The sequence below is a fragment of the Sapajus apella genome, unplaced genomic scaffold, assembly GCF_009761245.1.
Source record: "Sapajus apella isolate SASKATOON/1434 unplaced genomic scaffold, GSC_monkey_1.0 scaffold1, whole genome shotgun sequence".
Lineage (NCBI taxonomy): Eukaryota > Metazoa > Chordata > Mammalia > Primates > Cebidae > Sapajus > Sapajus apella.
Window position 1 is genome coordinate 13,905,259 of NW_022436941.1, and position 26,389 is coordinate 13,931,647.

Here is a 26,389-nt window from a genome sequence, read left to right on the forward strand (position 1 = left end):
CGATCTCGGCTCACCGCAACCTCCGCCTCCTGGGTTCAGGTGATTCTCCTGCCTCAGCCTCCTGAGTCGCTGGGATTACAGGCACGCGCCACCATGCCCAGCTAATTTTTTGTATTTTTAGTAGAGACGGCGTTTCACTGTGTTGACCAGGATGGTCTCGATCTCTTGACCTCGTGATCCACCCGCCTCGGCCTCCCAAAGTGCTGGGATTACAGGCTTGAGCCACCGCGCCCAGCATCAGCCGGTAAATTTTTAAAGAACCTTAATAACTGTCCTTTCCTCAGCTGCTGCCAAGGTGCTTGGTCCTTCCGAGAAAGCTAAGGCCACATTATGGTGAGGCCCTCACGTCATCCGGATTTCACACCGCGCCCAGCAGCACTAGCTCCACAACATGCCCCTGCCATGGCCTTCATCTCTGAGCTCACCTACCTCTACTTGGCCCTCATTCTGTATGATGATGTGGTGACTGTCACAGAGGATAAGATCAATGCCCTCATTAAAGCAGCTGGTGTAAATGTTGACGCTTTCTGACCTGGCGTGTTTGCAAAGGCCCTGTCCAATGTCAACACTGGGAGCCCCATCTGCAATCTAAGGGCTGGTGGACCTGCACCAGCTAGAAGTCCTGCCCCCTCCATTGCAGCTGCTTCAGTTGAGAAGATAGTGGAAGCAATGAAAGAAGAATCTGAGGAGTCTGATGAGGACATGGGCTTTGGTCTTTTTGACTAAACCTCTTTTTTTTTTTTTGAGACAGAGTTTCACTCGTTACCCAGGCTGGAGTGCAATGGTGCGATCTCGGCTCACCGCAACCTCCGCCTCCTGAGTTCAGGCAATTCTCCTGCCTCAGCCTCCTGAGTAGCTGGGACTACAGACACGCGCCACCATGCCCAGCTAATTTTTTTGTAGTTTTAGTAGAGACGGGGTTTCACCATGTTGACCAGGATGGTCTCGATCTCTTGACCTTGTGATCCACCCGCCTTGGCCTCCCAAAGTGCTGGGATTACAGGCTTGAGCCACCGCGCCCAGCCCGACTAAACCTCTTTTATAGAATATTCTAGGATTATTCTAATGGTGCATACCTTAATTCCAGCTACTCTGGAGGCTGAGGCAAGAGAATCACTTGAACCCGGGAGGCAGAGGTTGCGGTGAACCAAAATCATGCCATTGCACCACAACCTGGGAAACGAGCAAAACTCTGGCTCAAAAAGAGAAAAAACTATTGATAAAATAAACCAGGAAGGTGTGGGGAAAGGGACAATCTTGATGAAGATAAAGTAGCTTCAGGCATCAATGCCTTTTAAAAGCCATAACTTTCTCTAGAAAAATTGGCAATATTTACATTAGTATGTGGCATTTAAGTATTCAGAATAATTATCTTTCTTACTGTACTATCTCTGAAATCACCTCCCATAAACTGTTTTTGTTAGGGTCAATATCCAGTTACCTTTTAAAAATATTTTTCTTTTCTTGGTTAAAGCAATTTAATGAAAGAACATTTAAGATTTAAAAATAGTCACTTGAAGCTCATTAAGGACTGCCAAAAATCTAATTTTATTTTTGCATTCTTTATAAATAAAAAGCAAATGATAACCACTTTCCTCTTAGATCCAACATCAATGACCATATTCTCAGAACTACTGAAAGACTTCAAGTACATTAATTGTAAGGAATAGTTTATAATTGCTGAGTTTTACATTTTTGCTTAATATACAAAATTTCTGCTTAATATATTAAGCATATTTTTTGCCTAATATATTTGGTAAACTACAGTTAACTCTTGGAATGTCTAAACTACCTTTATTTTCATTAATAAGAAAAGGTAATTTAAAACTTCATGCACATGTAACATTTTATTATTTTATCACTATTTTTGAGATGGAGTTTTGTTGTCGCCCAGGCTGGAGTGCAGTGGCACAATCTTGGCTCACTGCAACCTTCGCCTTCCAGGTTCAAGCGATTCTCCTGCCTCAGCCTCCTAAGTAGCTGGGATTATAGGCATGCACCACCATGCCTGGTTAATTTTTTGTATTTTTAGTAGAGATGGGGTTTCACCATGTTGGCCAGGCTGGTTTTGAACTCCTGACCTCAAGTGATCCACCTGTCTCAGCCTCCCAAAGTGCTGGGATTACAGGCATGAGCCACCGTGCCTGGCCTATGTAACCTTTTAAGGACTTAAATTCCTTAACATAAGGTAAAAGTCTTAGGCAGGCTGCTACTGGGAATGCTTCTTTTCTTTTTCCTTTTTAAATTAGAGACAGGGTCTCACTATGTTGCCCATGTTGGTTTGGAACTCCTGGGCGAAAGCAATCTTCCTCTCTTGGCCTTTCAAAGTGTTGGGATTACAGGAATGTGCCATGGCACCCAGTTTGAAAATTTTTTTAGTGTATGTGGTAATACACAGGAGATCACATTTAGTATATGACCAAGTTAATTAAGAAGTCAAAAAACACGTTAAATTAAAGAACAGAGAGCCTGGGCATAGTGGCTCACGCCTGTAATCCCAGCACTTTGGGAGGATGAGGCCAGGAGTTTGAGACCAGCCTGGTCAACATGGTGAAAACAGTCTCTACTAAAAATGCAAAAATTAGCTGGGCTTGGTGGTGCATGCCTGTGATCCCAGCTCTCAGGAGCCTGAGGCTCGTGATTGTTTGAACCTGGGAGATGGAAGCTGCCGTAAGCCGAGACTGCCACTGCACTCTGGCCTAGGTGACAGATTGAGACTCTGACTTAAACAAAAAACAAAAAGAACAGATAGGTATCTGAAAAACTTCTGACACTTACTTACTTTTGGACAAACAAATGAGTAGGAAGAACCATCAGTATAAACATCTTAATTTTAGTCTTCTTTTTTTTTTGAGATGGAGTCTTGCTCTGTCACCCAGGCTGGATCTCAGCTAACTGCAATCTCTGCCTCCTAGGTTCAAGTGATTCTTCTGCCTCAGTCTCCCGAGTAGCTAGGGTTACAGGCATGCACAACCACGCCTGGCTAATTTTTGTATTTTTAGTACAGATGGGGTTTCACCACGTTGGTCTAGCTGGTCTTGAATTCATGACCTCAAGTGATCCGTCTGCCTCGACCTCCCAAAGTGCTGAGATTACAGGTGTGAGCCACTGAGCCTGGCCAATTTTAGTCTTTATCCTTAAAATTGCCTGAGTTCTTAGAACACAGAAAAAGCAAATTTGAATGCACTTGTAACAGCTTAATAATTTATATGTCCCGTTATGATTTTAGTGGAATGTTTTAAAGCCAAAGCATAATTCAATGCAAAGATAAATTTGAAAAAGCAAACAAACTTTTGAATAGTATGTTATGACCTAGACAAAACTGATTATCAACTATTAATAGTCATAATAATTAGCACATGCAACAGATTGAGAAATTAAATCCTGTGCTATATACTCTTAAGTATTTTGTCAGACATGAGATACCTTTAAATGTTTCTATCAATTGCATTCCTTTCCCCACATACTTTATTTAAAACAAGAAAACAATTCTCTTTCCTCCAGATTCTCATGTTTTTCAGTGCAAAATGTTGCAATCTCAGTAAAAATGGTTTATTACAATGTTATTTTAGAAAGGCTTAGTCCTCAAACTGTTGAAAATGTACTTAAAAGATGTCTAAATCATGAGAATGATCAACTTCAATGGCTTCCTCTGCATCCAACTTGGCTTCTCCATGTCCTTCCTGTGACTCATCAAGAGATGCCAGGGCCTCATTTGTGTCACTTGCAAAAGTTTCTCGTGACGTATCATCATCTTCTTGAAAATTTAGGCTTTTAATAGCTTGTTTCATCTTTTTCCCCAACACTTGTGTTCTCCTCTTCCTGGCAGCTTTTTTATTTTCATATTCCTTTTGATTTTCAATGTAGAAGATGTCCTATAATAGAGGAACAACTTTAGTAAATAAGAACTACCATGTATTAAAAGTGTATTCCATGACTGGCCCATAAACAAATATTATTAGGCTCATTATGAAGATGGGAGTTCAAGATATTAAGTACTCACTGCAAATAAAGATTGAAACCAATTTAAACCCAGTCTAGTGTTAGGTTTAGGGCCATGCTTATTCTACCATAAAGTATCATATCTACAGTTAAAACTTTCCTAAATGAAGGCTGGGCATGGTAGCTCATGCCTGTAATCCCAGCACTTTGGGAAGTCAAGGTGGGTGGTTCATTTGAGGTCAGGAGTAGAAGACCAGCCTGGCCAACATGGTGAAATCTCATCTCTACTAAAAGTACAAAAATTAGCTGGGCGTGGTGGCATATGCCTGTGGGTCTCAGCTACTCAGGAGGATGAAGCAGAAGAACTGCTTGAATCTGGGAGGTGGAGGTTGCAGTGAGCCGAGATTGCGCCACTGAACTCCAACCTGGGCCACAGAGTGAGGTTCTGTCTCAAAAAACAAAACAAAACAACAACAACAAAAAAGCAAAAGTTTTGCAGCATTTTGGACTTTCAGATTAGGGATAGTCTACCTGTACTAAAACAGAGAAGGTTCAAAGGTTTAAAAAAGAAGCTGGTGTAGCAGGACATACTTCTGGGACCCTATTATCTCCTGGACAGGAACTCCTAAAAGCTGCAGTGAAGCCAGGCCCTGTTATATTCTTAAAGAATACAAATCCCAATCCCTTCTTGTATAAAAAGCATTATGGAAGATGGTGGGATACAGGACACCCTCTCCTAAAATTTATGCTAAATAGTTATAAGTAGCACACAGAATTGGCAGAGGAAGCCATAAAGATCTTTGAAATGAAGGGGTAAGGGAAAACTTCAAAATATGAGTGTTTTGATGAAGAGAAATAATAAAAGTATTTGGTAAAGAGATGAGGAAGAATGAGGATGGAAAAGGAGGGTACATACATGAGAAAAAAGTAGAGGAAAGCCGGGCGCGGTGGCTCAAGCCTGTAATCCCAGCACTTTGGGAGGCCGAGGCGGGTGGATCACGAGGTCAAGAGATCGAGACCATCCTGGTCAATATGGTGAAACCCCGTCTCTACTAAAACTACAAAAAATTAGCTGGGCATGATGGCGCGTGCCTGTAGTCCCAGCTACTCAGGAGGCTGAGGCAGGAGAATTGCTTGAACCCAGGAGGCGGAGGTTGCGGTGAGCCGAGATCGCGCCATTGCACTCCAGCCTGGGTAACAAGAGCGAAACGCCGTCTCCAAAAAAAAAAAAAAAAAAAAGTAGAGGAAAAACAAAGGTGAATTCAGAAGATAATGAGGCTTGCTATCACTTACCAAGTGAGTATTTTTATATACCGGCATTTTGCTAAGGACTTTACATACAAATTAACTCATTTAATCCTCACAAAAACCTTATGAGATAGTCATGCTATCCTTGTTTTCAAATGTGGAAAATGAGGCAAAAAAAGACAGGTAACATGTAAAGGTATAAAGTCTAAACTAATATATGATTTCTCCAACATTCTTCTTTTTATTTTTAAAAGTTTTTGATAGAGATGGGACCTTGCTCTGTCACTCAAGGTGCAGTGCAGTGGTATCATTATACCTCACTGCAGCCTTGAATTCCTGGACTAATCCTGAGCAATTCTCCCGCCTCAGCATCACAAGTAGCTGGTGATTTCTCTTCCTTTTTTTTTTGAGACGAAGTCTCACTCTGTCGCCCAGACTGGAGTGCAATGGCAAGATCTTGGCCCACTGCAATCTCTGCCTCCCGGGTTCAAGTGATTCTCCTGTCCCAGCCTCCAGAGTAGTTAAGATTACAGGTTTGTGCTACAATGGCCAGCTAATTTTTGTATTTTTAGTAGAGACGGGGTTTCACCATATTGGTCAGGTTGTTCTCAAACTCCTGACATAATGATCTGCCCGCCTCAGCATCCAAAAGTGCTGGGATTACAGGTGTGAGCCACCGTGCCTGGCCCTCCTCCATTTTTTTTTTTCCTTTTCTATTTTTTATTCCTTTTTGAGACAGAACCTGGCTTTGTCACCTAGGCTGGAGAGCAGTGGTCTGAGCTCAGCTCACTGTAATCTCTGCCTCCTGGGTTCAAGCAATTTTCATGCCTCAGCCTCCTGAGTAGCTGGGACTACAGGTGTGAGCTACCATACCCAGCTAATTTTTGTATTTTTAGTAGAGATGGGTTTTTTTCCGTGTTGCCCAGGTTGGTCTCAAACTCCTGGCCTCAAGTGATCCACCTGCCTCAGCTTCCCAAAGTGCCGGAATTACCGGCATGAGCCACTACACCCAGGCCAATATTCTTAAAATCTATTATACTGCCTTCACAAAAGTGATGATTTGCATTTTTTTCTAAGAGTTCATTTACTCTTAACTTGAAGAATATGAAGAAGCCATTAAGTAGAAGGATTTTTATTTTATATGGAAGCACATCCAAGCATCTTGCTAAGAATTCTAGTCGTTTAAGGCTTGGTAACACTGGGTAAATTTTTTTTTTTTTTTTTTTTTTTGAGATGGAGTTTCGCTCTTGTTACCCAGGCTGGAGTGCAATGGCGCGATCTCGGCTCACCGCAACCTCCGCCTCCTGGGTTCAGGCAATTCTCCTGCCCCAGCCTCCTGAGTCGCTGGGATTACAGGCACGCGCCACCATGCCCAGCTAATTTTTTGTAGTTTTAGTAGAGACGGGGTTTCACCATGTTGACCAGGATGGTCTCGATCTCTTGACCTCGTGATCCACCCGCCTCGGCCTCCCACAGTGCTGGGATTACAGGCTTGAGCCACTGCGCCCGGCCAACACTGGGTAAATTTTATGAAGCTACCCTTTTCTCTCCAGATATGGCAAGCCTTATTAAAAACAAAACAAACTTTGGCTGGGTGCTGTAACTCATGCTTGTAATCCCAGCAGTTTGGGAGGCCACGGTGGGTGGATTGCTTGAGGTTAGGAGTTTGAGACCAGCCTGGCCAATATGGTAAAACCCTGTTTTTACTTCAAGAGAAAAATCTGACTGACTCCCAATTAGCTGGGTATGGTGGCGGGCACCTGTAATCCCAGCTACTTGGGAGACAGGCAGAAGAATCGCTTGAACCTAGGATGAGCTGAGATCTTGCTACTGGACTCTAGCCTGGGCAAAAGAGCTAGGCTTTGTCTCAAAAAATGAAAAATAAATAAAATAAACTTCATTCCCATGAGTTATGAATAGTAGAAAGTGGTAAATGGTCCCCAAAATGTTGTTGCAACAACAACAACAACAAAATGTTGTTGCAACATGTTGTTAATATCTTTATCACAAATGCAGAGAGGAAATTTGAGGGAAAATCTTCCCCCCTCCCATCTATACCTATATATGCTTAACTCTCCAAGTTAAGGGTCTGACTCTATAGTGTTTAGCTGAGTTTTATTTTTTTTCTTTGAACAAAGCAAATAAAGTTTTAACTAATGCTTTTTTCCTTCAGAAAACTTTGTGTTTTCTAAAACAAAACTTAACTGTGAGGTCATGTACCCAAATGGAATTTTAAAACAGGAAAACAAACCCACTCAGTCAAGTTCTGGCTTCTAAGTTCTACATATGGTGACTGTTAGCAATATAGCAATTGAAAGAATAATTACAACATTGTCATTTGGGTGGCATCTGAAATAAATTACCTATAATAAAATTTTATTGGTCAGGCACAGTGGCTCGTGTTTGTAATCCTAGGACTTTAGAAGCCCCAGACAGTAGGATTGCTTAAGGCCAGGAGTTTGAGACAAGATTGGGCAACATAGGAAGATCCTGTCTCTACAAAATATTAAAAAAAGAAGTCGAGCATAATGGTATGTGCCTGTAGTTCCAGCTACTTGGGAGGCTGAGGCAAGAGGGTCACTTGAGCTCAGGAGTTTGAGGCTACAGTGAACTATGATAGTGCCATTGAACTCCTGCCTGAGTAACAGCAGGAGACCCTATCTCTTCAAAACAAAACAAAACTGCCATGTACAGTGGCTCACACCTGTAATCCCAGCACTCTGAGAGGCCAAGACAGGAACATCAGTTGAAAACCAGAGTTCGCCTGAGCAACATAGTGAGACCTGGGTGACAGAGTGAAACCATCTCTTTTTAAAAATAACTTTTTGGCCAGTTGAGGTGGCTCACACCTATAATCCCAGCACTGTGGGAGGCCGAGGAGGTTGGATCACCTGAGGTTAGGAGTTTGGGACCAGCATGGCCAACATGGTGAAACAAAAAATATTAAAACTACAAAAATATAAAAATTAGCTGGCTGTGGTGATGTGCCTGTAATCCCAGCTACTCAAGAGGCTGAGGTGGGAGAACTGCTTGAACCTGAGAAGCACAGGATGCAGTGAGCCAAGATTGTGCCATTGCACTCCTGCCTGGGCGACAGAGCAAAACCCCATCACAAAAAAAAAAAAAAAAAAAAAGTCTGTGTAAGTCAACATTTCCCTACTATTAGATATTCTAAATGTTTCTATTTTTTGTTATTATAATGCAAAGTTTCTGGTAGTTTAACATGAAAACCTCTAGCATTAAAATCATTTTACCCCAATGAGCTGGAATAACTGAATTACAAAGACGCATCACAATGAAAATAACCCCAACGCGGGTTTGGAGTCAGAGTGTTCTGTGTGATCCCAGGCATCTAATTTTGACTATTCTTCATTTGCATAACAAAGTGACATTCATGGTGATACAATGTGGTGAAGATTAAGTGACATAATATGAATCTTTAGTCCTGTGGGAGGCAGTCAGTAAATGTTACAGTATTTCTTCTCTCCTACCTGTGAATACTGTTTGTTTAAGGTTTAGTTACTTAGAAGGTATCTTTTAAGTACATACTTTTTCAAGATTTGAGGGAGGGGAGAGAACATTAGAGTATAATCTTTGCTACCACTCAACAGTTGTGTTCCTCAGGAAACTTACATTGTTACAAATCATATTATTGAAACGGTTGTTACAATGAGATGAAATAAGTAGTTACTAGAGATTTCAGATGTGCAGTAACAATAACATTTCCTATTGGAATGCCAATATAGCAGACTCTTTTAAAATGACTGTTGAGTGAACAGCCAGAAAGCAAGGAAAAAGAAACACTGAGCAGATGCAAAATAGGATTACCTGGACCAGCTCAAGGTAAGTGGCTTTTATTTATCTGTCATCATTAGCATTACAGTCAGTGTGGCTAAAAGACACATTCCTATTACCTTGATCACCATTGTTATCATAAAGAAAACGCAAAACAAACAACAAAAAAAAAACCCCACACAGCTACTCAAACACAGTGGCTGTGTTAGATGTGCACCACCTCTTTCCTATGCAAGAGGTTAGTTCTCAGTCTTTAGTATTTGCATAAATGCTAAGTGCAAATCATGTTCTCTGATTAACAAATTAAAAGATACATTTTAAGTTTTGAAAAACCCATACTGTAGAAGAATGATAAAAGACATTCCCAGTAACACAAAAATGATTTAAAATACTAAAGAGTCTACACTTTACAGTTTATAAGACTGGAGACAGAATAATGAATGAAACAAAGCCACGAGGAGATAATCACCAGAATGTAATAAAGTAACCCAACATTCTTCTTCTTCTTTTTAAAAAGACATAGTCTCGCTCTGTTGCCTAGGCTGGAGTGCAGTGGCGTGATCTTGGCTCACTGCAACCTCTGCCTCCCAGGTTCAAGTGATTTTCCTGCATCAGCCTCCTGAAGTAGCAGGGATTATAGGCGCCTGCCACCAGGCCTGGCTAATTTTTGTATTTTAAGGAGTCAGGGTTTCACCATGTTGGCCAAGCTAGTCTTGAACTCCTCAACTTATGTGATCTGCTCACTTTGACCTCCCAAAGTGCTAGAATTACAAACATGAGCCATTGCGCCTGACTTAACCATCTTTAACTCTTCAAAATGTCTAAATCATGAAGGAAAGTGTGGGGTTAAAAAGAACAAAGGGGCCGGGCACGGTGGCTCAAGCCTGTAATCCCAGCACTTTGGGAGGCCGAGGCGGGTGGATCACGAGGTCAAGAGATCGAGACCATCCTGGTCAACATGGTGAAACCCCGTCAATACAAAAAATCAGCTGGGCATGGTGGCACGTGCCTGTAATCCCAGCTACTCAGGAGGCTGAGGCAGGAGAATTGCCTGAACCCAGGAGACGGAGGTTGCGGTGAGCCGAGATCGCGCCATTGCACTCCAGCCTGGGCAACAAGAGCGAAACTCCGTCTCAAAAAAAAAAAAAAAAAAAAAAAAGAACAAAGGATGGCCAGGTGAGGTGGCTAACATCTGTAATCCCAGCACTTTGGGAGGCCAAGGTGGAAGGACTGCTTGAACCCAGGAGTTGGAGAACAGCTTGGCCAACATGGTGAAACTCTGCCCCGACAAAAAATACAAAAATGAGCTGGCCATAGTGGAGCATGCCTTTGGTTCCAGCTATATGGGAGGCTGAGGTAGGAGGGTTATCTAATACCAGGGAGGTCAAGACTGCAGTGAGCCGTGATGATGCACTCCAGCTCGGGCAACAGAGTAAGACTGTTTCCAAAAATAAAAAAAATAATAAAAATAATTTAAAAAAATAATAAAAGAGGTGATATAACAAATGGAATATGGAAACCTATCCTGCTTAGGAGGAAGGTATATAAAATATATTCTTGGCCAGGCACAGTGGCTCACTCCTATAATCCCAGGACTTTGGGAGGCTAAGGCGGGTGGATCATGAGGTTAGGAGTTCAAGACCAGCCTGGCCAACATGGTGAAACCCTGTCTCTACTAAAAATACAAAAATCAGCCAACCATGGTGGCAGGCACCTTTAATTCCAGCTAGTTGGGAGGCTGAGGCAGAGAATTACTTGAACCCAGGAGGCAGAGGTTGCAGTGAGCTGAGATCGCACCACTGTACTCCAGCCTGGATGACAGAGTGACACTCCACCTCAAAATAAATAAATAAATACACAAATAAATAAAAGGCACAAATGTTACTTAGAATGAGACAATAACAAAATCAGTCCACTGAAGGCAGAGCACGTAATGGATATTCATAGAAAATGAAGCTAGAGGCTGGGTAGAAGTCAAATTATGACCGCACTTAAGTAGTGAGGACATTATCATTACCTTAATTTGTTCTTCGCTGATACTAGGAGTGTTTTTCAAGAGATTCAGAAAAACTCCACCTGGTGTTCTTCTTCGACTACCATTCTACAAAAAGAAACAGAAAAGTTAAACTGTATATACTATTCTCATAAATGGTCAAGGCATCTTTTAACAGAGACACAACAAAGGGGATTGAAGGAATACAAGATCTGAAGTCCAGTGCTGATTCTGACCCTCATTTATAAAATGAAGGTCAAAGGTAATCTTTGGGGTCTTTTTTAACTCTAAAATTCTGTGATTTAAAAAATCTATATGGTAACAACAAAAAAAGGCCACTTAGCTCAAATGACCTAACAAATGACTGGATTTTCTGTTTTTATCTGCCACCTGGCTAATTCAGTGAATACTTTTTTTTTTAAGATGGACTCTCGCTCTGTCGCCCAGGCTGGAGTGCAGTGGTGCGATCTCAGCTCACTGCAACCTCTGTCTCTAGGTTCAAGCAATTCTTCTGCCTCAGCCTCCCAGCAGCTAGGACTACAGGTGTCACCACGCATGGATAATTTTTTTTGTATTTTTAGTAGAGATGGGGTTTCACTGTGTTGGCCAGGTTGGTCTCAAAATCCTGACCCCAGCCTCCCGGCATTTTTTTTTTGAAATGGAGTTTCACTTTTTTGCCCAGGCTGGAGTGAAGTGGCACAATCTTGGCTCACTGCAACCTCTGCCCCCCGGGTTCAAGCAATTCTTCCTTAGCCTCCTGAGTACCTGGGAATATATGCGCTCACCACACGCCCAGCTAATTTTTGTGCCTGTAATCCCAGCTACTTGGGAGGAAGAGGCACGAGAATCAACTGAACCCAGGAGGCAGAGGTTGCAGTGAGCTAAGATTAAGCCATTTTTATGCTGCGTCTCTATTTTTAGTAGAGATGGGGTTTCACCATGTTGGCCAGCCTGGTCTCAAACTCCTGACCTCAGGTTATCTGCCCACCTCAGCCTCCCAAAGGGCTGGGATTACAGGTGTGAGCCACTGAGCCCAGCATGAATATTCTATTAGATGTTAAAATATATCATAAAGTCTCAATAATTAAAACAGTGTGGTATCAAAATAAAACTAGAATGATCAGTGAGGCAAAATAGAAAACCCAGGAAAAAAAAGGCCAATTATATATGGGTATTTAGTTTATGATATAGATACTATTTGAAATTGGAGAAGATAAATGTATTATTCAAGAATTGGTGTTTGAGGCCGGGTGAGGTGGCTCATGCCTATAATCCCAGCACTTTGGAGGCTGAGGCAGACGGATCACCTGAGGTCAGGAGTTCGAGACCAGCCTGGTCAACATGGTGAAACACTGTATCAAAAATACAAAAATCAGCCAGGTGTGGTAGCACACGGCCATAATCCCAGCTACTTTGGAGGCTAAAGCAGGAGAATTGCTTGAACCTGACCCAGGAGGCGGAGGTTGCAGTGAGCTGATATTGCGCCACTGCACTCCAGCCTACGTGACAAGAGCAAACCTCCATCACACACACACACACACACACGGAATTGGTGGTTGAGCTACTGGGTAGCCACCATGGAAAATATTAAGTTGGATTTATACCTCATGTCTTATACCAAGATATATTCCAAAGGCATCAAAGATTTAAATATATATAATAAATCAGATACACACACACACACACACACACACACACACACACACACACACACAGTGGCTTCTCACCAGTCATGGTAGTTTTGTTTTATAAAGTTGCTGCGAATATTAAAACATTCCATCTGGAAAATACAGGGTTATGTTCCTGAAAGCTTCTGATACACATTTTTGTCAACAGATGAGTATATAACCTTGTATGTATCTTGCTTTAAAGACATCTTATTGTTATTCATTAACATTGAATTCATGGCCAACGGCCTGTAACTCACGCCTAAATGAAGCTTATCTAACACATATTTTCTCTCTAAGGCATGTCACAGTCTTCTTGCTCTTAGAAACACTAGTCAGCGCTATAGCACTACCCTTGGAGGGGCCATTTTAAACAGTAAAATTCTCAGGGAGCAGAAAAAGCACAAAATGTGAAAAAGATGGCACTGAACAGACCTTGAAAAGGACACCTGTTTATAGTTAAGGAAGCTGAAACAAGGCAGTGTTGTCTTGTTTGACCTCAGCTAAGCATGTGCATGTCAGACAACTCACTGCAGAAAAAAGTAGCAAAACATCCAGTTCTAAGAAAAAATAGGGCCAGGTGCGGTGGCTCACGCCTGTAATCCCAGCACTTTGGGAGGCCGAGGTGGGCGGACCACCCAAGGTTGGGAGTTTGAGACCACCCTGGCCAACATGTAGAAACTCTGTCTCTACTAAAAATACAAAATTAGCAGGGCATGGTGGCACATGCTTGTAATCCCGGCTACTTGAGACGCTGAGGCAGAAGAATTACTAGAACCCGGGAGGTGGAGGTTGCGGTGAGCCAAGATTGCCCCATTACACTCCAGCCTGGGCAATAAGAATGAAATTTTGTTTCCAAAAAAAAAAAAAAAGAAAAGAAAAAATAGGTGGGGTACAGTGGCTCACACCTATAATCTCAGAGGCATATGGATTGCTTGAGCACCCAGGAGTTTGAGACCAGCCTGGGCAAAATGGTGAAACCCTGTTTCTATAAAAATTACAAAAATTAGCTGCGCATGATGGCTCAAGCCTATAGTCCCAGCTACTTGGAAGGCTGAGGTGCAAGGACTGCTTGAGCTGGGGAGGTTAGGGCTGCAATGACCTGTGATTGTGTCATTGCATTCCAACCGGGATGACAGAGACCCTGTTATCAAAAAGAAAAAAAAAAGAAAGAAAAAACCACCCATAATACCATTATCCATAGTTAATTACTGTAACATTTTCACATATATAATCTTTTTACTTTATTTTGACAGAGTCTCACTCTGTCACCCCGGCTAAAGTGCAGTGGTGTGATCATGCCTCACTGCAGCTCGACTTCCTGGGCTCAAGGGATCCTCCCACCTTCTCAGCCTCCCAAGTAGCTGGGACTACAAGCATGTGCCACAACATCCAGCTAATTTTTGTATTTTTTTTGATAGAGATTAGGTTTCACCACGTCACCCGGGCTGGTCTCAGGATTATCCGTGCGAGCCACCACACCTAGCTATCTTTTTACTTTTTTATATGCCACATATATTTGTAACCCCAACCCCAAATGGGATTCTGATGTGTAAATTGGTTTGTATTTTTATTTGTTTATTTTTGTGACAGAGTTTCATTCTTGTTGCCCAGGCTGGACTGCAGTGGTGCAATCTCTACTCACTGCAACCTCCACCTCCCTGGTTCAAGTGATTCTCTAGCCTCAGCCTCCCAAGCAGCTGGGATTACAGGCACACAACACCACACCTGGCTAATTTTTGTATTTTTAGTAGAGATGGGTTTTACCATGTTGGTCAGGCTGGTCTCAAACTCCTGACCTCTGGTGATATGCCTGACTCAGCCTCCCAAAGTGATGAGGCGTGAGCCACTGGGCTCGGTTTGTAATCTATGTCTTTTCATCAAACAATCTAGACTTTTGAGACTTTGGAGCTAATGTGAATTTTTGGACATTGCTCTTTAAATTGGCTAAAAACCTTGGAGTCATCCTTGACTCTTCCTTTTCTTACATCCTCCATCTAATTCACTAGGAAATTCTGTTGGCTCTATCTTCCACATATACCCAGAATCTGACCATTTTCCTTCACCCCATTGCTACCATGCTGGTCAGACCCACCTGGAATGGCTTTTCCTGCTTCTACTCTTACCCTCAATTCAGTCTATTCTCAAAACAGCAGCCGAAATGAAATATATTTCTCATCTATTCAAAACCCTCTAGGGGCCATTTCATTTAAAATAAAAGGCAAATTCCTTTAAGTTCCTACTAGAACTGGCCCAATTACCTCTCTGACTTTACATCCTATTCAACTCTCTCATGCACTCTGCTCCTACCACATTGGCCCCTTGTTCAGACAGGAACTAGGCAGAGATCAGGGTGGAGGGAGCAGTCTTGCCAAGCACAGGGTAAAAGCCTGTCTTTAAAATTTTGTCCATTATGGATTTTTTGCATTAATTTTGATTTTTGAAACTGGTACATTCAAATAATATTCATTTTGATTATTGAGTTGTTTTTTTTTTTTTTTTTAAGATGGGGTTTCACCATGATGGCCAGGCTGGTCTTGAACTCCTGACCTCAGGTGATCCACCCACCTCAGCCTCCCAAAGTGCTAGGATAGGATTACAGGCGTAAGCCACCGCGCCTGGCTGATTATTGAGTTTTTAAGGCAATCTCAAATTCGCACCTACAGCAAGTAAATTGCTTACTTCACCCTAGTTGTGGCCTTCCGGGCATCCTTCACTTCTACAATGGCTGTTACTTCTACTTGGTCTATTCTTCCTGCAGTAGTCATTGCTTCACCTCAAGACTTCGTTCAAATGGCACCTTCTTAATAGTCTATCCAGACCACATTAGTTTAATTGCAACGTCCTCCTTTCCGTTACTCCCCATAGCTCCATTTGATTTCTTTCCTTTCCCACAGAATATATCACTGTTTTTTTTTTTTTTTTTTGAGACCGGGTCTCGCTCTGTCACCCAAGCTGGAGTGCAGTGGCATGATTTTGGCTCACTGCAGCCTTGACATGTCAGGTTCAAGTGATCCTCCCACCTCAGCCTCCTGAGTAGTTGGGAATAAATGCATGTGCCACCAAGCCCGGCCTTTTTTTTTTTTTTTTTTTTTTTTTTGGCAGAAACAGGATTTCACCATGTTACCCAGGCTTGTCTCAAACTCCTGGGCTCAAGCAATCTACCCACCTCAGCCTCCCAAAGTGCTGGGATTACAGGTGTGCCTGGTCAATGTATCACTTTTTAACACACTTGAAGTTATATTTATTGTTTATAGACTGTCTTCCTCCCCCCCAAGCACAACATAAGCTCCCCTCTCTAGAACAGTGCCTGGCATGGAGAGAGCACTCAGTAATTATTCAGGGAAAGAACTCATCCAAAGAAAGCAAATTTGGGGGCCGGACGTAGTACCTCACACCTGTAATCCCAGCACTTTGGGAGGCCAAGGTGGGCAGATTGCTTGAGCTCACAAGTTCAAAACCAGCCTGGGCAACATAGTGAAACCCCATCTCTATTAAAAACACAAAAAATTAGCCAAGCGTGATGGCATGCCCCTGCAGTCCCACCCACTCAGAAGGCTGAGGTGGGGGATGGCTTGAGCCCAGGAGGTGGAGGGTACAGTAAGCTGAGATCACCCCACTGCACTCCAGCCTGGGCAACAGAGCCCGACTGTCTCAAAAAACAAAATAAAGTAAGAAAGTTAATTTGAACCTGCACCTTCCCAATATTTAGTAAATCTGCATTAGCTCACTGGAATATAAAGATTTATTACAGTACTAAAATATTGATGAAATCTCTAATTTTGTGGTCAACTAAATGAAAATCAAAGTACTTTAACAATGACACAAACAGGATAGCAGTGCATTCATGATTATTATTTGTTTTGTTGCTAACCTCTGTTTTGACTTCTGTAATTTATGTTCACAGGCTATTTCCTAAGCCAATGCTATCAATCCTAACTGGGTTTTTTTCTTCCCATGTCTAAAGCACAATATTGATCTACTCCCTTGTGATGTTATACTATTCAGACTTATCAGTAACAAAAACCAAGGAAGTCATTCAAACCTTCATCCTCACCCTGTGGTGAAAGCTGAATTAAATGAGACATGCCAAACCCTTCTATAACTGCCAGTGCTCATGATCTGGCCTAACCAGAGGAGCTCTTTCTGCCATTCTGAAACAGTAAAGTGCTTCTCAAACTTTCCTCCCATTATTGCTCTCCCACCCCAGAACCCCCCACCCTTTTTTTTTTGAGACGGAGTTTCACTCTTGTTACCCAGGCTGGAGTGCAATGGCGCGATCTCGGCTCACCGCAACCTCCGCCTCCTGGGTTCAGGCAATTCTCCTGCCTCAGCCTCCTGAGTAGCTGGGATTACAGGCACACACCACCATGCCCAGCTAATGTTTTGTAGTTTTAGTAGAGACAGGGTTTCACCATGTTGACCAGGATGGTCTGGATCTCGTGACCTCGTGATCCACCCGCCTCGGCCTCCCAAAGTGCTGGGATTACAGGTTTGAGCCACCGCACCCGGCCCCCAGGACCCTTTTAAACCAAAAATAACACTTCTGCTTACCATTGCTAAGTGCTGGACACTGTGGTCAATACTTTAAGTGCATTATCTCCTCTAATCCTCATTTTACAGCTGAGGAGACTGAAGCTCCAAGAAGTCAAACAACTTAGTCAAATTTCAACTAATATGTTGTAAATATAGAAGTAAAAAAGGGTGCCCAAAGTCTAAAACCCTTATTCTCAAGATCTGAGCTCTTAGTCTCCCCTAGACACTGCTGTCTTAAAATTTCAACCCCTTGGACAGGCACAGTGGCTCACTCCTGTAATCCCAGCACTTTGGGAGTCCGAGGCAGGTGGATCACCTGGCCTGAGGTCAGGAGTTCGAGGCCAGCCTGGCCAACATGGCAAAACCCCATCTCTACTAAAAATACAAATATATAAATATCAGCTGGTTGCGGTGACACGTCTGTTATCCCAGCTACTTGGAAGACTGAGGCAGGAGAACTGCTTGAACCCGAAAGGCGGAGGTTGCAGTGATCCGAGATTATGCCACTGCATTCCAGCCTGGGTGACAGAGTGAGACTCCTTTAAAAAAAAAAAAAAAACAAAAACAACAACAAAAACCCTACCTTTAATGAATCATGTAAGAAATGTTTTGGTGACTATACAGTAACAAGCTACAATTTATCTGTTTTTTGTAAAGAAAGTATTAAATGCAAAAATGATTGTACTAATTTTTTTTTTGAGATGGAGTTTCATTCTTGTTCCCCAGGCTGGAGTGCAATGGTGTGATCTTGGCTCACTGCAACCTCCACCTCCCGGGTTCAAATGATTCTCCTGCCTCAGCCTCCTGACGAGCTGGGATTACAGGTATGAGACACCATGCCTGGCTAATTTTGTATTTTTAGTAGAGACAGGGTTTTTCCATGTTGGTCAGGCTGGTCTCGAACTCCCAAACTCAGGTTATCTCCCCACTTTGGCATCCTGTTTTTTTTTTTGAGACGGAGTTTCACTCTTGTTACCGAGGCTGGAGTGCAATGGTGCGATCTCGGCTCACCGCAACCTCTGTCTCCCGGGTTCAGGCAATTCTCCTGCCTCAGCCTCCTGAGTAGCTGGGATTACAGGCACGCGCCACCATGCCCAGCTAATGTTTTGTATTTTTAGTAGAGACAGGGTTTCACCGTGTTGACCAGAATGGTCTCGATCTCTTGACCTCGTGATCCACCCACCTCGGCTTCCCAAAGTGCTGGGATTACAGGCTTGAGCCACCACGCCCGGCCCACTTTGGCATCCTAAAGTGCTGGGATTACAGGTGTAAGCCACTGCACCCGGCCACTAATTTTTGTTTTTAACCCAGTCTTCATTATTGATAATGGTTTAAAAACTTCAAACTTGCTGTAATAATGCATAATAAATCAGAGATCCAGTAAAAGCCAAGTTAAATTTGTAATCAAAAACAAAAACACAGGATAAACAATACAAACAATACAAAATGAAAAACAGTTAAGCAGTGTTACCATTATAAAGAGACCACCATTTTGTTCAACTTCAGCAGTTTCCATCAGAAGTTCAATTGCCTTTTTGTTCCCAATAATCCTCACTACTCGAGCTATCAGATCTTTCTTTGGTTCCTGTAACCTGATAAGAAACAAGTAAGTAAAATTAACCTCTTTGTTTGTTGTACAAAGTTGAAGAAATCTACCTCATTCTCCAGCTTAACCCCCAGCTAGAATAAAAATCTGATTCTAGTAACACTTACTTTTCTAAAGCTTTAATATTTACTCTTGGAATCATTGACATGAAAATATTCCTAATCTTGGGTCACACAAGGAGAAGGTAACCTCAAGTTTCCATCTAAACTCTCATATTTGGCTTATTTGCCTTATTGGATTATAACAGATTTCAAAATAAATGTGCACATACAGCACGATGAATGCAGGCCTAAATGCAAAAGAAGAAAAAACCAGTCCATTATTATCAAAGTAACAGACATATATGCTTTCAATTATTATGCCTAAAAGTTAGTTCCCTTAACTCCAGAGATGTCTGGAGTTTTAAAATGGGATAGGACCTTTCCCTCATAGACTCCCTGCCTCAGGACAAAAAAATAGAAATAGCTAATATTTACTGATGGCTTATTATGATTACAGTAAGCACAATCCTAAGAACCTTACATGTACTACACCAGTTGATTCTCTGAAGTATGTTACAAGATAGGTACTATTGTTTTCATTTTGTCATTGAGAGGTTAGAAACATAGGTAGCCTAAGTAATTCTCCAGTGTTAAAGCTCACACTTTCAAGAGATCGAGAATTCAGACCTGGCACCCTTTGTTTCTCCTCAACAGGAGGCAGTGCCTTTTTGTGGAAAGAGCAATAGACTTGGAACACAAGGATCAGGGTTTAGCTCCAGGTCTAACATTAACCTGTAAAATGAAAGTTTTAGTTTACAAAATCTCTAAGTTCCTTTCTAGCACTCAAATCCCAAACTTCCCCCAGTATTTTAAAAGTCAAGTACTGGTATTCAGATAGGCTTGCCTGGAAAGTAAATACTTGTTTTCCTACCAGCTACATTACTCTTAAACCATACCTGTTTTCAAATTTGTGACACTGTTCCTTAGTGATTTAGAGCTAATGAAAATGTTAAATTCAAATCTGAACTTTTGATACGTTCAGAGTAAAAATACATGAATTATAAATTTACCATACATCAAACAATTCTACTTCTGGGTATTCACCCAAAAGAAATGAAAATATAGGCAGCCACGGTGGCTCATGCATGTATTCCCAGCACTTTGGGAGGCTAAGGCGGGTGGATTACCTGAGGTTAGGAGTTTGAGACCAGCCTGGTCAACATGGTGAAACCCCATCTCTACTAAAGATACAAAAAAAACAAAAACAAAAACAAAAAACCCCCAAAAAAATTTAACGGGTGTGGTGGCAAATGCCTATAATCCCAGCTACTCAGGGGGCTGAGACATGAGAATCGCTTGAACTCCAGAGGGGAGGCTGCAGTGAGCCAAGATTGCACCACTGCACTCCAGCCTGGGCGACAGAGCAAAACTGTTTCAAAAATAAAACCAGAAAAATTCTCAAAAAGAGTCAGATGCAGTGGCTCACACCTATAATCCCCGCAATCTGGGAAGTTGAGGCAGGAGGATTGCTTGAGCCCAGGAGTTCAGCTGCAGTGAAATATGATTGTGCTACTGCACTCCAGCTGAGTGACCAGAGCAAGATCATCTCTTTAAAAAAAAAAAAAAAAAAAAAAATCTGTGAGCAGTGCAGTAGCTCATGCATATAATCCCAGCACTTTGGGAGGCCAATGTGGGAGGACTGCTTGAGCCCAAGAGTTTGACACCAGCCTGGGTAACACAGTGAAATCCCTTCTAATTTTTTTTTTTATCAGCCAGGCATGGTGGCCTATGCCTGTAGTCCCATCTATTCAGGAGGCTGAGGTGGAAGGATCCCTTCAGCCCAAGAGTTCCAGGCTGCAGTGAGGTGTGATTGCAGCACTGCACTCCAGCCTGGGCAACAGAGTGAGATCCTGTCTCAAAAAAAATAATAATATAAAATAAATTAGGCTGGTTCAGAGGATCATACCTGTAATCCCAACACTTTGAGAGGCCAAGGCGGGTGGATCCCTCGAGCTGTGGAGTTCGAAAGTAGCGTGGACAACATGGCAAGACCCTGTCTCTACCAAAAATACAAAGAATAGCTGGTCATGGTGGTATGTGCCTTGGTTCCAGCTATTCAGGAGGCTGAGGTGGGAGAATCCCTGAGCCAGGAGGTTGCAGTGAGCAACTGCACTCCAGCCTGGGTGACAGAGCAAGACCCTGTCTCAAAAAAAAAAAAAAAAAAAAAAGAAGAAAAAAGAAAAAAAAAAAAAGGAACGTATCATTAAAGTATTTGGCATCTATTTTACTTTATTTCCTATAAATAGAAACCATCTGGTCTAGTACTTATTTGTAATTCAAATGCTCACCTGAATGAAATTTCATCAGCCACTTTCTCTTGAGAATCTTCCTCTGTGATCTCGTATCGACCTTTGTAGTTCATTTCTGGTCTGTTCCCTAGCCTGTCTTTGACAGGTCGTTTCCTTTTGAGATGACCTTGCCCATTTTCCTCTTCCTTTGATCCCATTTTTTTGTCACCATGCATATATTCATCTAGTTCCTTGTCTAGTTCTTTTGTATGCTCTTGAGATTCCCTCCTAAGTTTCTTGGCAAGCAAATAATTGTAGGTTTCAGATTGTCTGCTTCTGTCAATAGTGCCCTCCATTCCCAAGATACCAAGTTCAGTGGCCACTGCATCTTGATTCTGTTCCTGCAGCACAGCACCCCATATGTTGTTAACCTTCTTTCCTCCAGTAACAGGTGGTTTTTGACTGCTCTGGCCAAACAGAAAAGGCTCTGGTTTGGGAGGGTTAAAACATTTTTGTCGTTTGCGTTTCCAAAGACAGCCATCATCATCTGAATCAGAAAAACTCTCTTCACTTGAATCCACATTTTCAACAGCTCGATAATGTGATACTGGTGCACACGCAGCTGCCGTGTTCTGGAAGGCCCTCATAGCACTGTCCCCGCCTAGCACTTTCTGCAAAAAATACAATCAATTTCACAAAACACAAACTCTATCTACCTAATTTTTAAAAATTTAGAGATTCAACTGTGCCATTCCAAAATGGAGCTGATCTTCAAAGACAAGTCTGAGACCAATCAGTCCCTACTTTTCTAAGTTCCACATGGAGTTTGCCAATTTAAAAGTCACAAATTCTTATCTTTACAACTAATGCAGCACTTAGTTCTAAGATCTCCTTCTACAATACTACCAAAGCTCTTGTCACCTTTAAATGATTTCAGACTTTTCAGTTATTGTCAGATGTTTAAAAATGACATACATAATAAATACTTTTTTTTTTGTTGAGACAAGGTTTTGTTCTGTGGCCCAGGCTGGGGTGCAGTCGAGCAATCGTGGCTCACCGCAGCCTCAACCTCCCAGGCTCAAGTGATCCTCCCACCTCAGTCTCCTGAGGAAATTACAGGCAACCATCACCATACCCAGCTAATCTTTTTGCATTTCTCATAAAGATGGGGTCTTGCCAGGCTGGGCATGATACCTTTAAAACCCCAGAGTGTACGGCATTAAGTTTATTTACCAAGTCGTGGGTCAATTTATGTAAAACAGCCTGAAGCTGAAAAACAAAGTATCTTGGTACTAATTTCCTAAGACATTTCTATGCAAAAGAAATTATCTTTGCTGGCCAGGTACAGTAGCTCATGCCTGTAACCCAGCACTTTGGGAGGCAGAGGTGGGCAGATCACAGTCAGAAGATTGAGACCATCCTGGCCAACACGGCGAAACCTGTCTCTACTAAAAATACAAAAATTAGCTGGGCGTGGTGGTGTGTGCCTGTAATCCCAGCTACTCGGAAAGCCAAGGCAGAGAATGGCTTCAACCCAGGAGGCGGAAGTTGCAGTGAGCTGAGATTGAGCCGCTGCACTCCAGCCTGGTGACAGAGCAGACTCTGTCTCAAAAAAAAAAAAAAAGAAAGAAATCATCTTTGCTTTTTGAATTATACACTAAACTCCTACGCTAGAAATAGAGGTTAGAATGATCTATCTTCCTATCTTCAAATAATAATCAGAGCTAACACTTATCAGGCATTACAGTGTACAGTATGCTCCACAGAAGCCTTATAATAGGCCCAGCACGGTGGCTCATGCCTGTAATCCCAGCATTCTGGGAGGCGGAAGCGGGTGGAACACCTGATGTCAGGAGTTGGAAACCAGCCTGGCCAACTTGGCAAAACCCATCTCTACTAAAAATACAAAAATTAGCCGGGCTTGGTGGCAGCACCTGTAGTCCCAACTATTCGGGAGGCTGAGGCAGGAGAATCACTTGAACCTGGGAGGCAGAGATTGCGGTGAGCTGAGATTGTGCCACTGCACTCCAGCCTGTGCAACACAGTGAGACTGTCTCAAAAAAAAAAAAAAATCTTGAAAAAGCCCTGTCAGTGGTACATCATGCCAGTTCCACAAATGGAGACAAAAAGCAGTGAGGCTAAATAAACCTGCTGTAGGTCACACACTGGTGGCACCAGGATTTGAACACATGTAGCCTGGCAACAAACCTCTCTCAAAGAGGATGCTACTTACCTAAGGCAGTCAAAAGACAAATTCCCATTTAGAAGGCAGGGTAGCTGGGTCTGGCGCGGTGGCTCACGCCTGTAATCCCAGAACTTTGGGAGGCCGAGGCAGAATCACTTGAGGTCAGGAGTTCGAGACCAGCCTAGGCAACATGGTGAAACCTCGTGTCTACTAAAAATACAAAAATTAGCCGGGCGTGGCGGTGGGCGCCTGTAATCCCAGCTATTCGGGAGGCTGAGGCAGGAAAATCGCTTGAACCCGAGAGGCCGAGGTTGCAGTGAGCTGAGATCGTACCACTGCACTCCAGCCTGGGCGACAGAGGGAGACTCCATCTCACAACAACAAACAAACAAAAAATTAGCTAGGGCGTGGTTGCGCACGCCTGTAGTTCCATCTACTTGGGAGGCTAAGGCTGGAGAATCGCTTGAACCCCAGAGGCGGAGGTTGCAGTGAGCCGAAATCGCATCACTGCACTCCAACAGTGAGACTCCGTCTCAAACAAACAAACAAACAAAACTGGGGAAGCTAATGCAAAAACCTAGTGCCACGGTACCGCATGACAAAGCTAGGTTCGGCGGAAAGATGGAAGACCAGGTCTCTGAGTGAGCGATAAACTTCATTCCTGGGTCTCGGTCTCCCTTCGGTCCAGGTATAAAATGAGCATCACAGGCTGTTTAGGGTCGATGTCCCCAGATGCTACATTTTTGGTAAAATCTACCCCTTTACGGTCACCTAGCGGCGCTAGGGAATCCCTAAGTTTATAGGTGGAGATGAGATGGCCCAGAGACCGCCGCGAGACCGCCGCAAGCCCGCCTCCAGGAGGCGCCAAGGCTCGCGCGCCCCGCCTCGCAGTGAGTAGCCGCGTCGGGGTCCGCACGCCCAGCCGCTGCCGCCGCTACCCCCCAGCTTCCCAAACCCGAGCTCCGTGAGCCCGCCCGGGGGACGCCTGCGTGCCCCTTCTACTGCCAATGACCCGGCAGTCCGGGCTCCTCGCTCCCACCCCTCACCCTCACCGCCGCCCGCGCGCTCCCCGGGGCCCGGGCTTGGCGCGCCCAGCCACGACCACCCACCCTCCCTTCACACTCACTGGCACTTGCAGCGGCCTATCGCTGGGTGCAACCGTCATGTCGGAATCTGAGTCGGAAAGCTGCCCATCTTCCATGTCGCCGGCCTCCAACGCCATCTTCCCGCGGCGCGGCGAGGCGCGGTGCGGAGCGCTGCGTGGCGGCGGGTCAGGAGAGCACTTCCGGCGGGAAGGCCCGGCGGCGAGGTTGCTCGGGCGCCCCCGCGCGGAGGCCTGCCTGTCCCAGCGGCTTGAGGCGTCGCCATTGCACTGGAACTACCCCGGAAAAATGAATCCCTTGTGCCCCCAACACTTTTCTTCCAAACTTCATTTTCGTGCAAACATAAATATGTTACGAGTCGCGGTCGTCTGGGATTCCGCCTTTGGCCGTACATCCCTCGCCTGTATGCTCTGGTCAAGCCTCCCGGCTTCCATTCTTGCTCCTCCATAATCCACTCTACGTATTGCTTCCAGGGAAGCTTTTCTTTCTTTTTTTTTTTTTTTTGAGACGGAGTTTCTCTCTTGTTACCCAGGTTGGAGTGCAATGGCGCGATCTCGGCTCACCGCAACCTCCGCCTCCCGGGTTCAGGCAATTCTCCTGCCCCAGCCTCCTGAGTAGCTGGGATTACAGGCACGCGCCACCATGCCCAGCTAATTTTTTGTATTTTTAGTAGAGACGGGGTTTCACCATGCTGACGGGTAGTCTCGAGCTCTTGACCTCGTGATCCACCCGCCTCGGCCTCCCACAGTGCTGGGATTACAGGCTTGAGCCACCGCGCCCGGCCCCAGGGAAGCTTTTCAAGCAGTATAGTCCGCCCTGTATCCACTCTCTATCCACAGACGCCGAACCTGCGGATGGGAAAGACCGACCGTGCACCGCCACGTAAAGTAAGGGGCTTGAGCGTGGCGGATGTTGGTATCTGCAGGGGTGGGGGTGGTGTCCTGAAAACAAAGACCTGCGGATACCGAGGGACGATTGTACCTTAGCTCGAATCTTCCAAGGGCATCCCTCCCCAAAACAAGGACTGAGTTCTCAGCCTGGCAAAAAAGGTCCTGTGATCTGGGCATATGGCCACTGGTCCTGGTGTGTCCCCCTGCCCAACCGCTGGCTGCTCCTGTGGTTCCTCAGGCACCCTTTATTCATTCCGAGCTAAAGGCCTCTGCATTTGCTGTTCACTCGGCCTGGAAGGCCCTTACCTCAAACCACTCCATTCTTTAAAGGTTATCTTGGAACCGCCTTTGCAAAAATTGTAACAGTGAGAGCATTATAGCAGTGGGAGGGATCTGATCTAGCCAGCCCCTATCTTGCTTTCAGCCCTCAAGCTGCCCTTAATTATTCCTGGGCTTGGGCCAGTCCATCAAACTTTGGGAGACATTTAGTTTATAGTTTAAACGATAATAACCCTTCCCCAAAAGTCAACCGCCTTTGTAAAGCTAATAAGAGACCAGCAGGATAGAAGAATAGAGGAGGCTGAATTTTTTAAGGTGTAGGCAAAAACCCTTGCCAGTCATCATCCGAGAGGTCACAAGGTATGCAAGTTCCCCAGTTACTTTACCAGATGACGTCACTATTGTAGACCCTAAGACGACATTTGAGATATCTTTTCAGATATTTTGCTTGTCTGACTACCAATGGCTCCACCTGAACCGTGAACCGCCAACCGCTTCTGTGGGCCCACACAGAAGCTGTTGAGCGGCTTGAGGACAATTTCCACACCCCTAAGATTGCTTCCCTAACCAATCAGCAGCAAGAACTCATTGCTTAGCCACTCCATCCCTTCCCCAAACTATCTTTGAAAAACAGTAGCCCCTGAATTCTCCCAGATATTGATTTGAGTAATAATTCTGTCTCCCACGTGGCATGGCAGGCCTCCTATTAATTCTTTCTTTCTTCTTTTTGAGTCAGAGTTTCGCTCTGTCTCCAGGCTGGAGTGCAGTGGCAAAACCTCAGCTCACTGCAGCCTCTGCCTCCTGGGTTCAAGAGATTCTCATGCCTCAGCCTCCCAAGTAGCTGGGGTTAGAAGCATGAACCACCACACTCTGCCA

The 26,389-nt window shown here is 43.9% G+C and overlaps 1 protein-coding gene and 1 pseudogene across 1 annotated transcript; one reads left to right on the forward strand and one right to left on the reverse strand.

The window, feature by feature from the left end:
* The first annotated feature begins 402 nt into the window (after nucleotides 1-402).
* On the forward strand, nucleotides 403-726 carry LOC116541022 (annotated as a pseudogene).
* Nucleotides 727-3,182: 2,456 nt separating this feature from the next.
* PHAX (phosphorylated adaptor for RNA export) lies at nucleotides 3,183-24,521 on the reverse strand. The gene is made up of 5 exons (XM_032264684.1): nucleotides 24,368-24,521; nucleotides 21,117-21,727; nucleotides 18,653-18,773; nucleotides 11,003-11,086; nucleotides 3,183-3,875 (listed from the first exon to the last, which is right to left on the reverse strand). Exons 1-5 carry the CDS (start codon nucleotides 24,461-24,463, stop codon nucleotides 3,606-3,608), a joined length of 1,182 nt encoding a protein of 393 aa, XP_032120575.1. The 5' UTR covers nucleotides 24,464-24,521; the 3' UTR covers nucleotides 3,183-3,605.
* Nucleotides 24,522-26,389: the final 1,868 nt, after the last annotated feature.

What these genes read in the sequence shown, in the direction of transcription:
- PHAX (XM_032264684.1), bottom strand. Translation starts at nt 24,463, where the DNA reads ATGGCGTTGGAGGCCGGCGACATGGAAGATGGGCAGCTTTCCGACTCA. An exon ending in ATGGTGGTCTCTTTATAATG is followed by an intron (nt 11,087 to 18,652) that starts GTAACACTGCTT and finishes TTCTTTTTGTAG; the next exon opens with AATGGTAGTCGAAGAAGAAC. An exon ending in TCAGCGAAGAACAAATTAAG is followed by an intron (nt 3,876 to 11,002) that starts GTAATGATAATG and finishes CCTCTATTATAG; the next exon opens with GACATCTTCTACATTGAAAA.